The following is a 14957-nucleotide window of genomic DNA, read 5'->3' as shown; positions in this document are numbered from 1 at the left end:
CCCGGACGCGTCTCCCCTTTGCGCGTGCAGCCGAAGCGCCGCTCCCGGTCTCTCCCGGCCCGGGATGCTGGGGTCTTCCCGGCGGGATTCTCCGCCAAAGCCGCCGCCTCTCCGGTGTAGGCTGTGTCCTCTCTCAGCGGGCTCCGAGGGGCCGCGGTGGTGAAGCGGTGGGGGAGCAGCCTTACCCCGCCGGGGGGCTGCGGACGGGCGGGCAGGGATGCAGGGGAGAGATGCAATGAGGAGGATGCAGGGGGGGATGCGGGGGGGGATGCAGGGAAGGATGCAGGGTGGGACGCAGGGAGGGATGCAGAGAAGGATGCTCGGAGCCTGCTGCCGCCTCTGAGAGCGGCGGAGGAATCTCGGCGCTGCCGCCCGTCGGTGTGGTAGAGCTGCGAGTGCGGCGGAGGGATCGGGCGGCCCCGCCGAGCGCCCGCCCCCTGCGCGGCGGCGCGGCCCCGCCGATATAGCGCGGCGCGGGGAGGCGCGGCCGTCACTTGGCGAGCGGCGCTCCGCGGGTGCGGGGCTGTGCGGGCGGCGGCAGGGTTTGCCTGGGCTGGCCGAGCATCCTCCAACTTGGAACTGTCCACCGGCGAGAGCTCCTGAACATGAGCCTCCTGCCTCTCTACCTGCTCGGATTGCTCCTCAGTGGCGGGCAAGGTAGGAGCGGGGCCGCCTTTTGCCGCCTTCTTCTTCTTCTTCTTCTTCTTTTTTTTTTTTTTCCCCTAAATTAATTATTATTCTTACCTGTGCTGTCCGCTCGCTCAGATTAACGGCAAAGAAATGGAGAAAAAAATAAAGCAATGCATTATCCTGGAAGCAAATTAAGAAGGACCTAAAACTTGTTTCGTCGCCCACCTTTTTTTAAGTCTTCAAGAGGTGTCATTTATGAGGAAAAAGAGGGAAAAAAAAAAGCTGGAAGGTGCTAAGTGTACTTAGCTGCTTTGCATGGGGTTTCGCCCCTTTTTTTCTTGCGTGATAAATGTGGGAGGGAGATGGAGCGACTCTAAAAAATGTATCTTCCAGGGACCGTGCCTTAAAATCCGCATCTGCTCTCGGGGAAGGTAGCGCGGGCTCCTTTTTTTGGAGCAGGGAGAAGTGCTGGCGGTAGAGCCCGTGAGAAACCTGACCTGAAGTCTGCCTGTCGGGGTTCCTCCTCTCCCGAAGACCCTTCCCGGCGCTCTGCCGGGACACCGAGCCCCCCGGCGCGGGGCTGGGCGATGCCAGGGCTGTGCGCGGGTGTGGAGCCCTTGTGCTGTGGAATAACGCGGCGGGGGCAGGGGTGTGCGGGGACAGAGCGCGATGGGCTGGCACCTCCGGGCACGGTTCGCTCTTTGCATATGTATGTGCGTGTATATATGCGTGTGCGTGTGTACAACGCGGACTCGGGGATTGCGCTGCCGCCGCGCGTTTTGGGCTTGTTTTTTTGGGGGAGGGCTGAAACATCTATATATCTATTCATTTATTTGCCTTTTTTTTTTTTTTTTTTGGATGTCTCCTGCGCGACTACTTGCGGATTTGTGCTCCTCGAGGAGACGGGGCGGGGAAGGGCCGTCGGGAGGGGCACAGCCCCTCGGTGAGGGATGACCACCGCCGTGTTTGGAAAACTGTTCGGGCAAGTTCCCGGCGCCCGCGCGGGGCTGCCCCTGGCCCCGCTGCCCCCGCGCCAGGTGCCCGGTGCGAGGCTGATTCGCCGCAGCTGGGGGGGTGGGCGGCGGCCCGCCTTCCTAAGGAGGTTCTAGGGGAGAAGTAAAACCCGCCCGAACCCCCCAGCTGGGTGCCAGCGGGACCGGCCCCGGCCCGCGGTGCCGCCGCCGGGCGCCAGAGGGCGGCAGAGCTCCACGGCCGCGCCGGGCAGAGCCCGGGACGGGGCGCGGCGGGACCGGGGATGGGTGGGAGGGAGCTGGATGGGTCACCCGGGGGGTGGATGGGTCACCCGGGGGCTGGTTGTGTTACCCAGGGGCTGCACGTGTCACCCAGGCCCTACACGGTGTCTTGAGAAGGGGCAGAGAGATCTGTTGCGCTTGAGGAAGGGGCGGGGGTTGTGCTTTGAGGTATTAAGGCTGCAGCTGTGAAGGTGGCCTTCGGTGTATTCACAGCTGAAGCTCGCACCGCCCAGGTGTTTTCTCTCGTTGATAAGTAGCAAGGAGACACCAGATGCTCTCAGTTTCTCCAGAAACGCTTCCGTGCATTTGCCACCCCGGGATGCGCTCTGAAGTGTCTCCCGGTGAGCAGCCATCCAGAAACAGGTCCGGAGTCTTTCCAGCACAGCCGGGGCTGGGATGGCAGAGGAGGAGAACGGGAAAGCTTCCTCCAGGCTTTGCATTGATCTACCTGGGTGTAATAATGTGCGTAGAGATGTGCTCTGTGCCTCCTCCAACGGTGGAAAGCTACTTCGTGAAGTGTGATCGCTGCAGTGTAGGAGGATTGCATAGTTTTGGTATCTTACTATCACAAATGTTAGGAGATAAACAATGGAGTGAAATTATATTAAGCTGAATTTTAGAAATTATGGGAGGGTAGATACGAGGGGGGATGAAAAGAAGAGGAGGAAATCTGAATAAATCTCGAATTGATAGTAAGTTGCTATTGCTCTCAGTTTAAAGAAACAGCTTAATTTATTTTTTTTTTTTTTTAATTTGAGGGAATGGATTGTACTGGCAGGGGAAGAGTGAGATTCTTTAACTGGCTGTAGAAAAAGCAGAAACATGCAGCTTCGATCCACAGCAGGGCATAGTAAATGGGAGTGGGAGAACATCTGCATATGGAAAATATCCACATTTAGGTTGCTAGGAGAGAGGAAAATCCTACAGTGATGGGGGGGTTATTAATTTTAATAAATATGATCGTGGTGAGGGACTTACTGTATATTTTTTTTTTATTTTCAACACATCCTTGAAGTAATCTAGAGCACTAAGTGAATCAAATAATTTGAGGCTATTCTTAAAACTCTTGGGATTTATGTTTTTTGTGGGAATGCAGTAGTGGGGAACACTTACATAATCAACTGGAGATTGTGGTGTTTGTGAGGGTTATTTTGTTGGTTTGTTTTTAAGAAAAGCATTATTATGCAAGTATTAAGTGATGATTATGACTTTTTTATGTTAAATAGAAAGTGTGGATCATCAGGAAAAAGCCAGGAACTAGATTTGGCTCATTTGCTTTGGAAACATTGATAGTCTTAGGTTGAGGATTTATATTTTGAAGAATGGAGCTGCAGTAGATTTTATGAAGAATGGCTGAAGCTTTTTCTTTGGGAAGTGCTGGTGTTCGGGATTGGAAAGAGGGAACGGTGCTGTATTTGTTCCAGTCTAGAAAATCAGAGCAGTTTGAAAACAAGTAGCAGACAGCCACCCCCTCCCCCAACGCCTAAAGTTAAGAGCTTATGAATGTCATAATTATCAACCAGGGCCAAATTTTCCCTTTCCTAATTTCATGGCAAGGGAGGACTTTAATTGACAATGTTATTACGCTGAAACAAAAGTATTTTTTTCCTGAACCTTTCAAAGCTGTCCAGACAATTAATCCAGTGTGAAGGCTCAAATTTAATTAGCTTTGCTTTGATTAAAAAAAAGAAACAAAATACGCACATAGATGCACCACCACCACCCCGTACCCCAAACTAACAAAAAAAAATCATGCTCCACTTTCAAAATCTGCCTTTTAAGACATGTAGTGATACAACACTCAAAAGGAAAAGCTTCATTGGTTTTTACCAGTGTCTGGGGACGCTGACTAAAAGTGGATGGAATGGGCATCTTCCCAGATTTCAGAATCCTATTTCTTTTATCACTCTGCATAATATACATTTCTTTATGTTAGCAAATTTTGGTGGTAGAAAATGTTTTGCTTGTAGAATTTAAGCTATTTTGTGCTCATCCAGGAGATTCAGAGGAGTGAGTACTTGTTCGGTCATTGTGCTTCAAGTCTCCTCTTTTCACTGCTTTGATACTGAGCTGCTTCTTGTTTTTCCTGAAGAGTTTCTCTTTACAAGTGCTTATAAGGGACTGTTTGTTAATAAGGAACATCCCCCAAGGAAGATGCCAGCCTGTGTGTCTTACTCACCACAGTGCAGTCTGGAATCCTGCCTCTTTCTACTTTTTGCATACTGAATCCATGAAATTTGGAATTTCTGAAATCAATGAGTTTCTCCACTGCATTAAGTGGAACTAATATTTTATTCTGATTGCATACTGAAATCTGAAACATATCCTGAGACTTCAACTAGCCATTGGTTTCTGCTACAGTTGATTTATACAACTGCATAAAGATTAAGATACATCTACTCTCCTCCCTTCTCCTTTTCACCCTTCAAAAACAAACAAACTAATCAGACAAAAAATGAATGCTTGATTTTTCTGTTTTAGGCTATGTTACTCCTCTTCAGGTGAATATGAGATTCAAAATATCTACCTGAAATAAACCTTGACTGATGAGGTGTTCTGAAAGACTGCCTTAAGAATAGATAGTTGAGAAATAATGTAGAGAGCTTTGTTTCATGCAGTCCCAGTCAAAATGGAATTAGAGATATTTTTATCATTTGCAATGGCTCTAAATCATGAAATATATGAATGATAAAGGCATAGACATAAAGCTTTAAAGTCTTTTCTAAGAGGTTGAATAGCATAATTTGGACTTGTTCTCTTACAGCACAACACGTATTTATTTAGTTAACTAATTTTTTTTATCTATGGCAATGTTACTGGATTGCTAGGTTGAATTTATGTAGGATTTACCTTTCATGGCCGCCTTCTACAACAAGTATATTGAGAACAAATACTGTATTTGTTTGCCCTTTCACTGACCTTTACTTTGAGGCACTTTTTCCAAGTGATTCATGTTTATTTACTGATTTTCTTTCAATTTACTCCAGTAATCCCCCCCAGTTACATTCAGCACACGTCATTTGATTCCAGCAGAACTGAGTCAGGTTAATATGACATTTTGGGAAACACGTTTTAACTACACTAATTTGTGTCTGAGAGTTGAAAGTTTATTCTTGAAAGAGTGGTACATAGATTTCTTCAGGTAAAGAATCTGGATAATATCTGGTATTCATATTTTAAATACTTTATATCAACTAATGTCAGATGTCCTACTTAGTTTTTTGTTTGTCTTTTTAGCACTCATATTTGCTTGGTAATATAAGGGCAATATACTTGATCAAGTGTATCCTGAAGTTCTACGTGTCACAGGTCATTTGAATCTTATTTTTGATGTCTCTTGTAATTCAGAAATAGGAGAGATGGGAGGGAAAACTTGCTTGTATCCTGACATACTCAAGTCTGGAGGCTCTGATAGACTAATTCCAGGCCTATTGGTATCTGTTGTATCTTATCATTACTTTTTATTTTGACCTAAGCAATTAATCATGACCTAATTCTGACCTAGTAATTAGGTTTCCCCCTTAGTGTGTTTAATTGCTTTCTAGTTTGGGTATTTAAGTAGAGTATTCAATTTTTGGTAACTAGTTTATATCAGAATAATTTTTAATATTAAATAGACCATTCAGAGCACTACTTGCTGTTACCTCAAGAATCTCTGGATGTCCAGCGTCAGTGAAATAAATCTGCATTCTTTAGTGAAATCTTTATTGCTTTTGTAGCTTCATTTCTCTTAATACTGTGCTTGTATGGATTTGTATGTCTTTTTAAGGATATCAGGAAAATAAAAAGAGTTAATTTAATGAAGTAAGATACTCTTGAGATGTCTTGCGTTATGCGATAATATCTTGAATGGGATGTCCTCAAAAATAAGGGCATCAAGGTTTTTATATTTGTTACGTGGCTGAATTTTTACTTTATCTCTTGACTGATGATATCATTAATCAGAGGAGATATTTTATGATTCGTTCCGCTGTAGATGAGCTTAGAATCTACCTCTTAATTTATTGAATGAAAAGAGTACAAGAGAGCAGTAAAAAAGAAGAAAAACAGGGAGAGTCATTTATCTGGTTACAGCTATTTGTGATGACAACTTCGGATATTAAAATCCTGGCAAAGAAATCCATGTAAGTGTTGCTTAAAAATTATGTGGAAAGGAAACAGAGAATATCTGTGTACACAGGTCTACATTTTAGAAAACCTTGCTTAACAAGACCCCTAAGTCTTTGAATCTGCATTTCATCTACATTTGAGTTGCTCCATGGAAGAACTGTTGGTTGTACTAATCCAGAGGCTCACACTGAGCAGGGCTGAGTTGACTTCAGTGGGTTCAGTAGAGTGTATGGTAGTGTCTCTTCAAACGGCAGGAGGTAACCAACTTTCATTTTTGAAATAGCATGAGATGGGCAATACCATCCATTTATACTGCTGTTATGACTTAGAAAATTATGATTAACAGAAAATTTCTCTTTGCTTTTGTGCATTAACATCTGGATCATTAATGAACGCATGGGAGTAATAGCTTGAACTACAAATCCAAATTAAGATGTACTGCAGAAGGAGATATTTATAATGTAGTTCTTAAACATGAAGATGACTGAGTATTGTCATTGTTGAGGCACTGGAACAGGTTTCTCAGACGAGTTGTGGATGCCCCATTCCTGGAAGTTGAAGGCCAGGTTGGATGGGGCTCAGAGCAGCCTGGTGGAAGGTGTCCCTCTCCACAGTAGGGAGTTTGGAATTAGATGATCTTTAAGGTCCCTTCCAACCTAAGCCATTCTATGACTGTAGCAAAACTACTAATTCTAGTCAGAGGAGAATTTCCATCGACTTAAGTTTGTATTTGCACAAGAGACAAACAGGACCAGTTCTTTAAAAGTGGTTATTTTACTGTCTCAAGTAAGTAATTTTGGGAATGAAGTAGACAGTGAAGTGTATCAACTGAGAATTCATTACATGGTTTCTGCCTATTTAAGAACACTGTTAAAGTAAAACCAAACACCCGCTGAAATGTTTCACTTGCTTTCTGCCTCTTTTGGAAAAGAAAAAAATTCAGTCATTTGGTTTCATCTCTTCTTTAATGGGATACATAAGGAGCACTGCGAATAGGATGAAGAAATCAAGTCTTTTAGAAATCTGTTTGAACAAATAATTTTGGTAAGCTTGGAAATCTACTAACCAAGGGTGTCATTTGCTACCAGTTTCCATGATCCAATCATAATCTGAAATAACCAGTTTGTGGATGGATAACATCCAGATAAAATTGGGAAGCAACATGTAGTACTGTGGAAGTTTAGTCAGCTTCTTCAGTAGTCCTGCCTCTCATTACTGAAATAAATTTCCTCTTATACACATACTATACAAGTTCCTTCAAGAACCAGCTTTCCATAAAAAGCATAGATCATTGATATGTTAATTTATGTTCATTTAAGATGTAGTGGCTCTCTTTGAAGAAAAAATTGAGAGGGAAGTACAAGTGGCTCGTTTTCTTTTTACCCAGCTGTATTTTTCCTCCTACTTAAACTTTAAGTGTGACTTTAGAAGGGTGCACTGTTTTTTATTTAATGTTCTAGTTACCTGAGTAGTATTGCTAAACTGCAGACAAAGCCTGATGAATAACTTCATAATTCAGCAGTGTTCAGCCCTGTAGCATATGAATAACTTATAAGGCTAGGAATTAAACTTTTCTTTTCAAAATGACCTTTCCAGTTAGCTAATATTAAACTGATTGCTTACATTGCAGTTGTAGCCCAAGTGACAATACTGGTTGGTTGGTATGATCTGAAGTTCATACTTGGAAATCATATGACAAGCTGCTGTCCTCATCACTTTGCCCAAGAGGTGCCATTTGGAGCATACTATGGATTCAGTTTAAAAACACTCATTACCATCAATTTTCTTGCTACTAAAACATGTTGCACCAAATTCAGTCAAGCTGCAAGCAATTTCAAACCCATTAACTTGGTAGACCTTTGTGCTGCAGCTGAATTTGGCTTGCATGAACTCAGATCTGTGCTTAAAATAAAAAAGTATTTAAAAACAGATACATAAGGCAGTGTATGGTCACAGATATAAACTGGAGGGGAGAGGTAATTCTGCCTTTTGCTATGAATAGGGTTTTTTTAACTGACAAAACTATGAATTTTTTTCTTTATTATAACAAGAAACATGTAAGCAAACTGCAGTGGTGTTAAATTGTTTCATTATGTTATTTTAATTAGTCAAAGCAGAAAAACCCTACAGATCCAGCATTTGGGGAAAAGAGTAGAAAAGCAAGATGAATTCCATGCACTGAAGACCAGTTGTTAGGAGTAACATCATATGGCATTTTTAAAACATTCTTGAACATATCATATTCATAAACTGCTGTGCTTACTGGGTCAGAAAAAAGATTGATGTGCTCCAGTGACCTCAACAGAGACTCAAAGCAGGAGTCATAAAGAAACAGAGTAAGTACAGAATGAGAACAGCGTGATACTTCTGTCAGTGCACCTACAAGGTTCAGGGATATGTCAGGTTAAATCTATGTGATCTTCCCTAATGATCTTGGCAGATCTTTGTTGCATGAATTTGTTCTTAAATCTGCTGATACTTTGATCTACTTGATGTGCTGTGTCAATAGATTACACAAGAGAAAAAAGTCTGAACAAATAACACGTTCAGACCCTTAATTGCTGTGTTGTAAGTAATGGAGTAATACTAGTTCCTTACTTGACTCTTCCATTGCATTCATAATTGCATGTAACATAGAGAAATTACCCATCTCTTCTGTGAAAGACTCAGAACAACATGTTATTTTCATGGGTTTTCCAGTGATTTAATTACATTTTTTTTTTGTTTGGTGTACAGTTCCTTCATTTTTTTTTTTTAAGCATTTTATTTCCCCAGCCTTTTGGTAATGGTTATCTTAAATTAGCAAGTGGTAATGTGAAGTACTTGAATTTTAAGCTGATCTGCATCAGGCCAATTTTAAAATACCCTCCTCGTTCATAAATATCTCTTTTGCACTGTAATCAGTGTTGCAAGTTCTACCTTACGAGGGAGCGGGGGCTAAAACTGTTCTTTGAACAAGTACCCTGGTGAAATAAATGCTGAGATAGAGTTTGATTGCAAAAATGATGATTCCCAGGGATGAACAAAACAATGCAAAGGTACTTGAAGGGAAGACATGATATATGAGCGAGTGGATATAGACTGGTTACAGGAAGAAAAATAATTTCTGGCCGAAAAAGTAGTGACTCTGGAGTATAAGAACAAGAGGGAGGAAATATTGTTATTCCTAAAATGGTTCTTGATTAATTTATTAAATGTTTATATTTAATGGGTCTCCAGAATGTCCTAGGAGGTGCCTTCAAACAAATGCTTTTAAGACATTTTTCATATAACAATCCACAAGCCATAGGGGAAAAATAATTTTTAGATTGCTGAATGATACTTTCTGGGAAATGTAATAGTGTTTTTCATTCATTAGAAGGTGTACAAAACAGATATTCATAGAATCATAGAATATCCTGAGTTGTAAGGGACTCACAAGGATTGATGTCCAATTCCTGGCCCTGCACAGGACCATTCCCAACAGTCACACCCTGTGCCTGAGAGCATTGTCCAAACTCTTCTTGAGCTCTGTCAGGCTTGATGCTGGGACCACTTCCCTGGGAAGCCTGTTCCAGTGCCCAGCCACCCTCTGGGAGAAGAACCTTTTCCTCATATCCAACCTAAACCTCCCCTGACACAACTTCAGGCCGTTCCCTTGGGTTCTGTCACAGGTCACCCCAGAGAAGAGATCAGTGCCTACCCCTCTTCTTCCCCTCACAAGGAAATTGTAACTGCGATGAGGTCTGCCCTGAGTCTCCTCTTCTCCATCTGAACATACCAAGTGCCCTCAGGTGTTCCTCATACAGCTTGGCCTCAAGACCCTTCACTATCTTTGTTACCCTCCTTTGGATGCTCTCTAATATAATATAATCTAATCCTTATATTGTGGCACCCAAAACTGCACGCACCACTGGAGGTGAGACCACACCAGTTCTTAGAACATGCACCATTAAATGATTTATTTGATGGTGGTTTTTTTGGAGCAATAGTACAGAATTACAAAGACAACATTTCACAGTGCTGAAACGTGTTATTTGCTAATCACCTGAATGATTTTGTACGAGGCATCTATACTTCACAATAGAATCTTTGGGTTTGTTGCTTTCTGTTTGGTGTGTTTTTTTGTTTGTTTGTTTGTTTTTGTTTGTTTTTTTGTTGTTGTTGTTTGTTTCTGAATTCTGATTTTGTAAATCTTGTCTTATTCATCTTGAAATTTAAGGTGAATTATACCCAACTGGGCATTACCATCAGGAATAAATAATGCAATAATTTATGTACTCCTGTGCTTTCTGTATAGGGGAATAACACCCTAACTTCAGAGCTAAGCAAAAACTAACTGACTTTTCCCAGCGAAGACTGTCTATGGTCTAATATGAATGCTGCATCTCTGGACTTTTATTTTCTTTTATTTTAAGAAAACAGTGCTATGTGAGATGAGGTCTGCTGGCAGAACTGTGCACACCCTGCAGCCATGGAACTCCTCCTGGAGTCGATGGGAGACTTGTGTACCAGGAGTACTATTTCAGGGGTGGTACTTGATTGCACCTTGCAGGGTCTGATTGAAGCTTTCAGGAGTTGTATAACTCCTATGTGAGTATGTGGGAATTTTGATTTAGTGAAGAATAGAAAATCAAGCTCTAACTCTATGTATATTTAAGTAGTGGGTATATTTATAAAGTAGTGCTGAAAAGATGTGGGGCTAATCCAAAAGCATGGAAGAGCTGGAAACTAAAAGGGTGTTCTAGTGTGCCAGGTTAACGTGGTACAGGAGACTAAAAGAATATTTCTCTGTGTTTTTTAATAATAAGTCCAAGGACACACTTTAAATATTGTAAGCTGCTGATTGTTCCCAGAGGGAGAAAATGTATGAAAGTTGTATTTAATTTTTATGGTCTCTTAGTTGTTGCAGCCCAGGTCGTAGCTGTGTTGGGAAGTTTACCATTCCGCATAAAAATTCATGAATTTAGTTTTGTTTGCATTTTTGAGAGTTTTGATTTACTAGAGTGTTTTTTGTCTGTGGCTTTGTGACAGTGGTCAAAATTGTTCCTCGGCTGTTCAGTATTCAGGTCATGCCTGCAGGTCTGTAAGTGACTGTCTGAGTGATCAGATGTTCAAGGGATTTGTGCCAGTCTATGGCAGTTCCACACACTGGGTTCAGCAGCTTTTAGCATTTAGTCAAAATAATCCCCCCCCAGCACCTCTGCATTACATTTTTATGAATGGCTTTGGATTATACGGCCTGTGTACATACTGAATTTATGTTGCTGGGTTTGAGAGCTCTGAGGTGGTGTTTTCTATACAGTCCTCAAAAACTCATGGTGGATTTAATCTGATTTTACTGTTCTTGCAAGTAAATTTGCAGATGTCTGTTTAATGTCATAGTAATGGGTTTCAGTTCTGAGTGCACGATCCTCTTAGGTGTTGCTAATTTTTAAAACAATTTTGATCTTATATTCAACTTTTCTGTATCATTTGCAAATGTTAGTATAAATCAGAATATTCTTATCTGTGTCTAAAACCTCAGGAATCACCTGCTTTATTCTATGCAGCCCTTTATGTGCCACACTCTGATAGCCTTTTCTTTTATATTTTTTTTAATTTTGGTCCTAGGTACATGAATGAACTTTATCTGCTGCATAAAAGAGCAGATCTGTCTGGGGAAACCATTGTTTCCTGTGAAAATGGTGATTAAAAGAAATAGAATTTCCTGTGAATCATGTGTTCTGCATTTCTAGCTACTCAGAATCTCATTTAAAAAAATGAACCACAACTAAACAAACCCAGAAACACTCCTTTTCTACAGAGAAGTCCTTTTGCTGTTAGATGGAGTTCTGATATCTGTTTCTCTGCACCTATTTTAAAGGCCAGATAACTGTAACCATTGACTGGAGTATCATGTAAATACTATAAAAGCTATTTTAAATAAATCTTACTCTTTTAATTGTGATTTGTGAATGTTTCTATTGCTTTATTGAATCTTAAATACATGTCTGACTATTTTCCAGATTACATAGTCTCTGTTTACACCTAAGTCAATGAAAGCTTGAAAATGAAGACAAATTTTTCTCTTCATAGCTACACTGAATCTATAATCTGTGACCTGCAGGTATTAAATAAGTAACATCTTTATCTGTCAAACTATAGAAAAGCCTGTTTCTGCCGTGATGCTCTATTTTTACATGACATAATGAACTTTCTAAATGTGTTTATGAGTGTTTGATCAGAAAAAAAACAATATTGTAGTAGGAGGGAGAGGGGAAATAGGCAGTGGGGAAGGAGAAACACTGAATATTTGTTGATGGTGCATGTTTTCCTCAAAGAAGAGATGTTTCTTGGTCATTGGATTTGTTTGGTGTTTTTTGGTGGTGGGTTGGTTTGTTTGTTTGTTTGGGGGGTTTTTGGTGCCTTTTCTTGTTTGTTTGTTTGTGTTTTTATTTTGGGGGGTGGAGCTTTTAAAAACAAAATTCTGATTTCATAATCCAGAGGTGTTCCCACTGAATCATAGAATAGCTGTGGCTGTAAAAGACCTTTAAGATCATCAAGTCCAGCCATCAATCTAGCACCACCACCGTGTTCACCACTAAACCATGTCCTTAAGTGTCACATCCACACATTTTTTTGAGTTTTTCCAGGGATGTTAACTGCACCACTTCCCTAGGAAGTCTATTCCAATGCTTTACAACCCTTTCCACAAAAAAATTTTTCTTAATGAAAGCATCACATGAAGTTTCACATAGAGTTCGTGACATTGGAGGACAAACTTTACTCTTAAAATTCCTTAATCTGAGGTTTTTCTGAAATTCAGTCCTAGAAATAGCTGCATGTGCAAAGAATTACTAAAAGAGATAAAAATAAAAATATAAGCTTTTCTAAGCAGTTTTCTAGGAAAAAAATGCACAGTGAAGCAAAAGCTACTTTTCACAGTAAACCCTTTTATGCAAAAGACCACATTTGTATTACCAGTCTGAGTTTAATTGTTCATAAAATATCTTCATGTAAGGTTTAATTCCCAAATAGATACAGATCTTTTGGGGGGTTTTGTTGTTGTTCTGTTGTTGTGTTTTATTTATTTTTGAATCCTGCTGTCTTACAAGAAGTAAAATGTGAGTGGAAATAGTTAACTTGCTCAGGTTCATTGAGTTAGTGCTCAGCTTTTGCCCTACATCCTTTTGACAGAATTTCTCTTCTCTTGTAATGTTTCCCTTCACTTGTAGTGTGCAGTGCACCTGCATTATCTAAACTGAAGTTTTGAGGTATGACGATAGAGAGGTAAATGTTCATGTGGTAAAACTATTAATTCCAGTCTCTTAGATGTGGTAATGCAGATGGTCAGTTTACAACCTGACAATAAAAAGAGCTGATTCAACTGAAAAGCTAAGTATGTGATTTGCTGGTGATTATAAGCAACAGGTAAAAAAATTATTATTTTTTTTTTCTTTGTTATTAAAATACTGTCTCTGCCATTTTTAAAAGTCCATGGTCTGGCTATTCAATTTCAGATGTATAGATAGTCACATAACCAAATCTATTATAACTGGCACAAATGGCATCTTTATTAACCTGAAGAATGAGACTAATGAAGGTTAAAAGATAATGGAGACTTTCTGGTTTTTACTTTAGAAATAGTTTCTGCAGATCAGACAAAACCACTTTTTATCCTAAAAGGTTCTTCACTAAATACTGTGTTCTCCATAATTATCTGTTCAGTATTATTGATGAAGTCTGAAATTGCTTCTCTGTCCTTGTCTTTGGAAGGTGTGTGCCACCTGGTATCAATAACATACTGAGGAATTCTCAGCATGAAATGTATTAATCCTCACACCAACTTCAACCTCACCATTAGAGAAGTAGGGAATTAGGTTAGCAGGTCTGTCCCCTTGTTCTCTTCTAGGCGTAATCAAACTCTCCTTGCACATGTTCTCAGTTAACTGAAGACAAACTAGTTCCAAATGGAGAACGGGAAGTGCCGTTGCTTGAACAAACTGTTGTCATGGCTTATTGACATTCCCATGGTGGTGTGGTAATTACAGATGCACTTGCCATTAGGTTTGCATCTGTCCATCTCAGGGTGTGCATCTGCCTTCCAAAGATGGTGTTGGCATGCACACAGCAAGATAAAGGCAGGATGGTGCAGAGATCCTCACGTTAAAGGGAACCTGAACCAGTGAATCTAAATGGCACAGCATCAACCTTGTGGCACTGGGTGCCCACTCCTGTCAGAAGAGGACTTCTGACTCAGCTAAATAGTTTTATTTGCCCCAGGCACCACGTTGACATACCTATATTATTTCCAGACTTAAGCTGAGTTAAGATGTCTCTGCATCATAGTTATTCATATTTCTGCTGCTGCTGTAATTGGTATAGTTGGCTAGGTCCCCAGCTGTGCTTGTATGAGCCAAATAGAGATGTCTCACTGAGCAATTTGATTGAGTTTCGTGGGTCTTTAGGATGGTACCCTGAAAGCTGAACCATCTTTTCAGACACCTAGTGTTTTTTCCTAAATTCTCAGAAGCCATACTGACCTCTATTCCAGCGTTAGTAGATGTCATCAGTGTGGCACAATGTTCTAAGGGTGCCCACATAGTTTGTATTCATGAAGTCAAACTTTATTCTTTTGGAAGACAGTCCAGTACCAGATTTGAAGTGGTATAACTGGGAGGATGTCAGCTACTAATGAGAATGGGAACCCTAGATTTATTAAATTGTTAATACTTGAAGTGTGTTTTGAATTTAAAAGTCTTTAGTTTATCTTCAAACTGTATTTTTACTCTTCATACCAATAAAATCAGAGAATAGGTGTTGAATACCAACCATTTCTAGACAATAGAATAGGTATCCATTCAAACAGAGTAAATAAGTTCATGAAGGAGTTGACAGGCCATAGTTTTCTAGCTGGAAATTTGCTAGCAGGTAGGAAACCCTGTTAGCAGGATGTTCTCCCATCGTGAAGCTTTGTGACATAATACAGATGACCTTTCTTGT

The 14957-nt window shown here is 40.7% G+C and overlaps 1 protein-coding gene across 1 annotated transcript in view; it reads left to right on the top strand.

The window, feature by feature from the left end:
• The first annotated feature begins 510 nt into the window (after positions 1-510).
• The window catches only part of NCAM2 (neural cell adhesion molecule 2), a 277252-nt gene continuing 262805 nt past the window's right edge, over positions 511-14957 (top strand). The window contains exon 1 of the mRNA XM_027648691.1: positions 511-657. Within this exon, the coding sequence (XP_027504492.1) occupies positions 606-657 (52 nt within the window). The 5' untranslated portion in view covers positions 511-605. The remainder of the gene's footprint in view (positions 658-14957) is intronic.

The sequence above is a fragment of the Corapipo altera genome, unplaced genomic scaffold (assembly GCF_003945725.1).
Source record: "Corapipo altera isolate COAL_440 unplaced genomic scaffold, ASM394572v1 58, whole genome shotgun sequence".
Taxonomy (NCBI): Eukaryota; Metazoa; Chordata; class Aves; order Passeriformes; family Pipridae; genus Corapipo; species Corapipo altera.
Note: the sequence above shows the minus strand (reverse complement) of the source record. Positions and strands in the feature narration are given on the sequence as shown.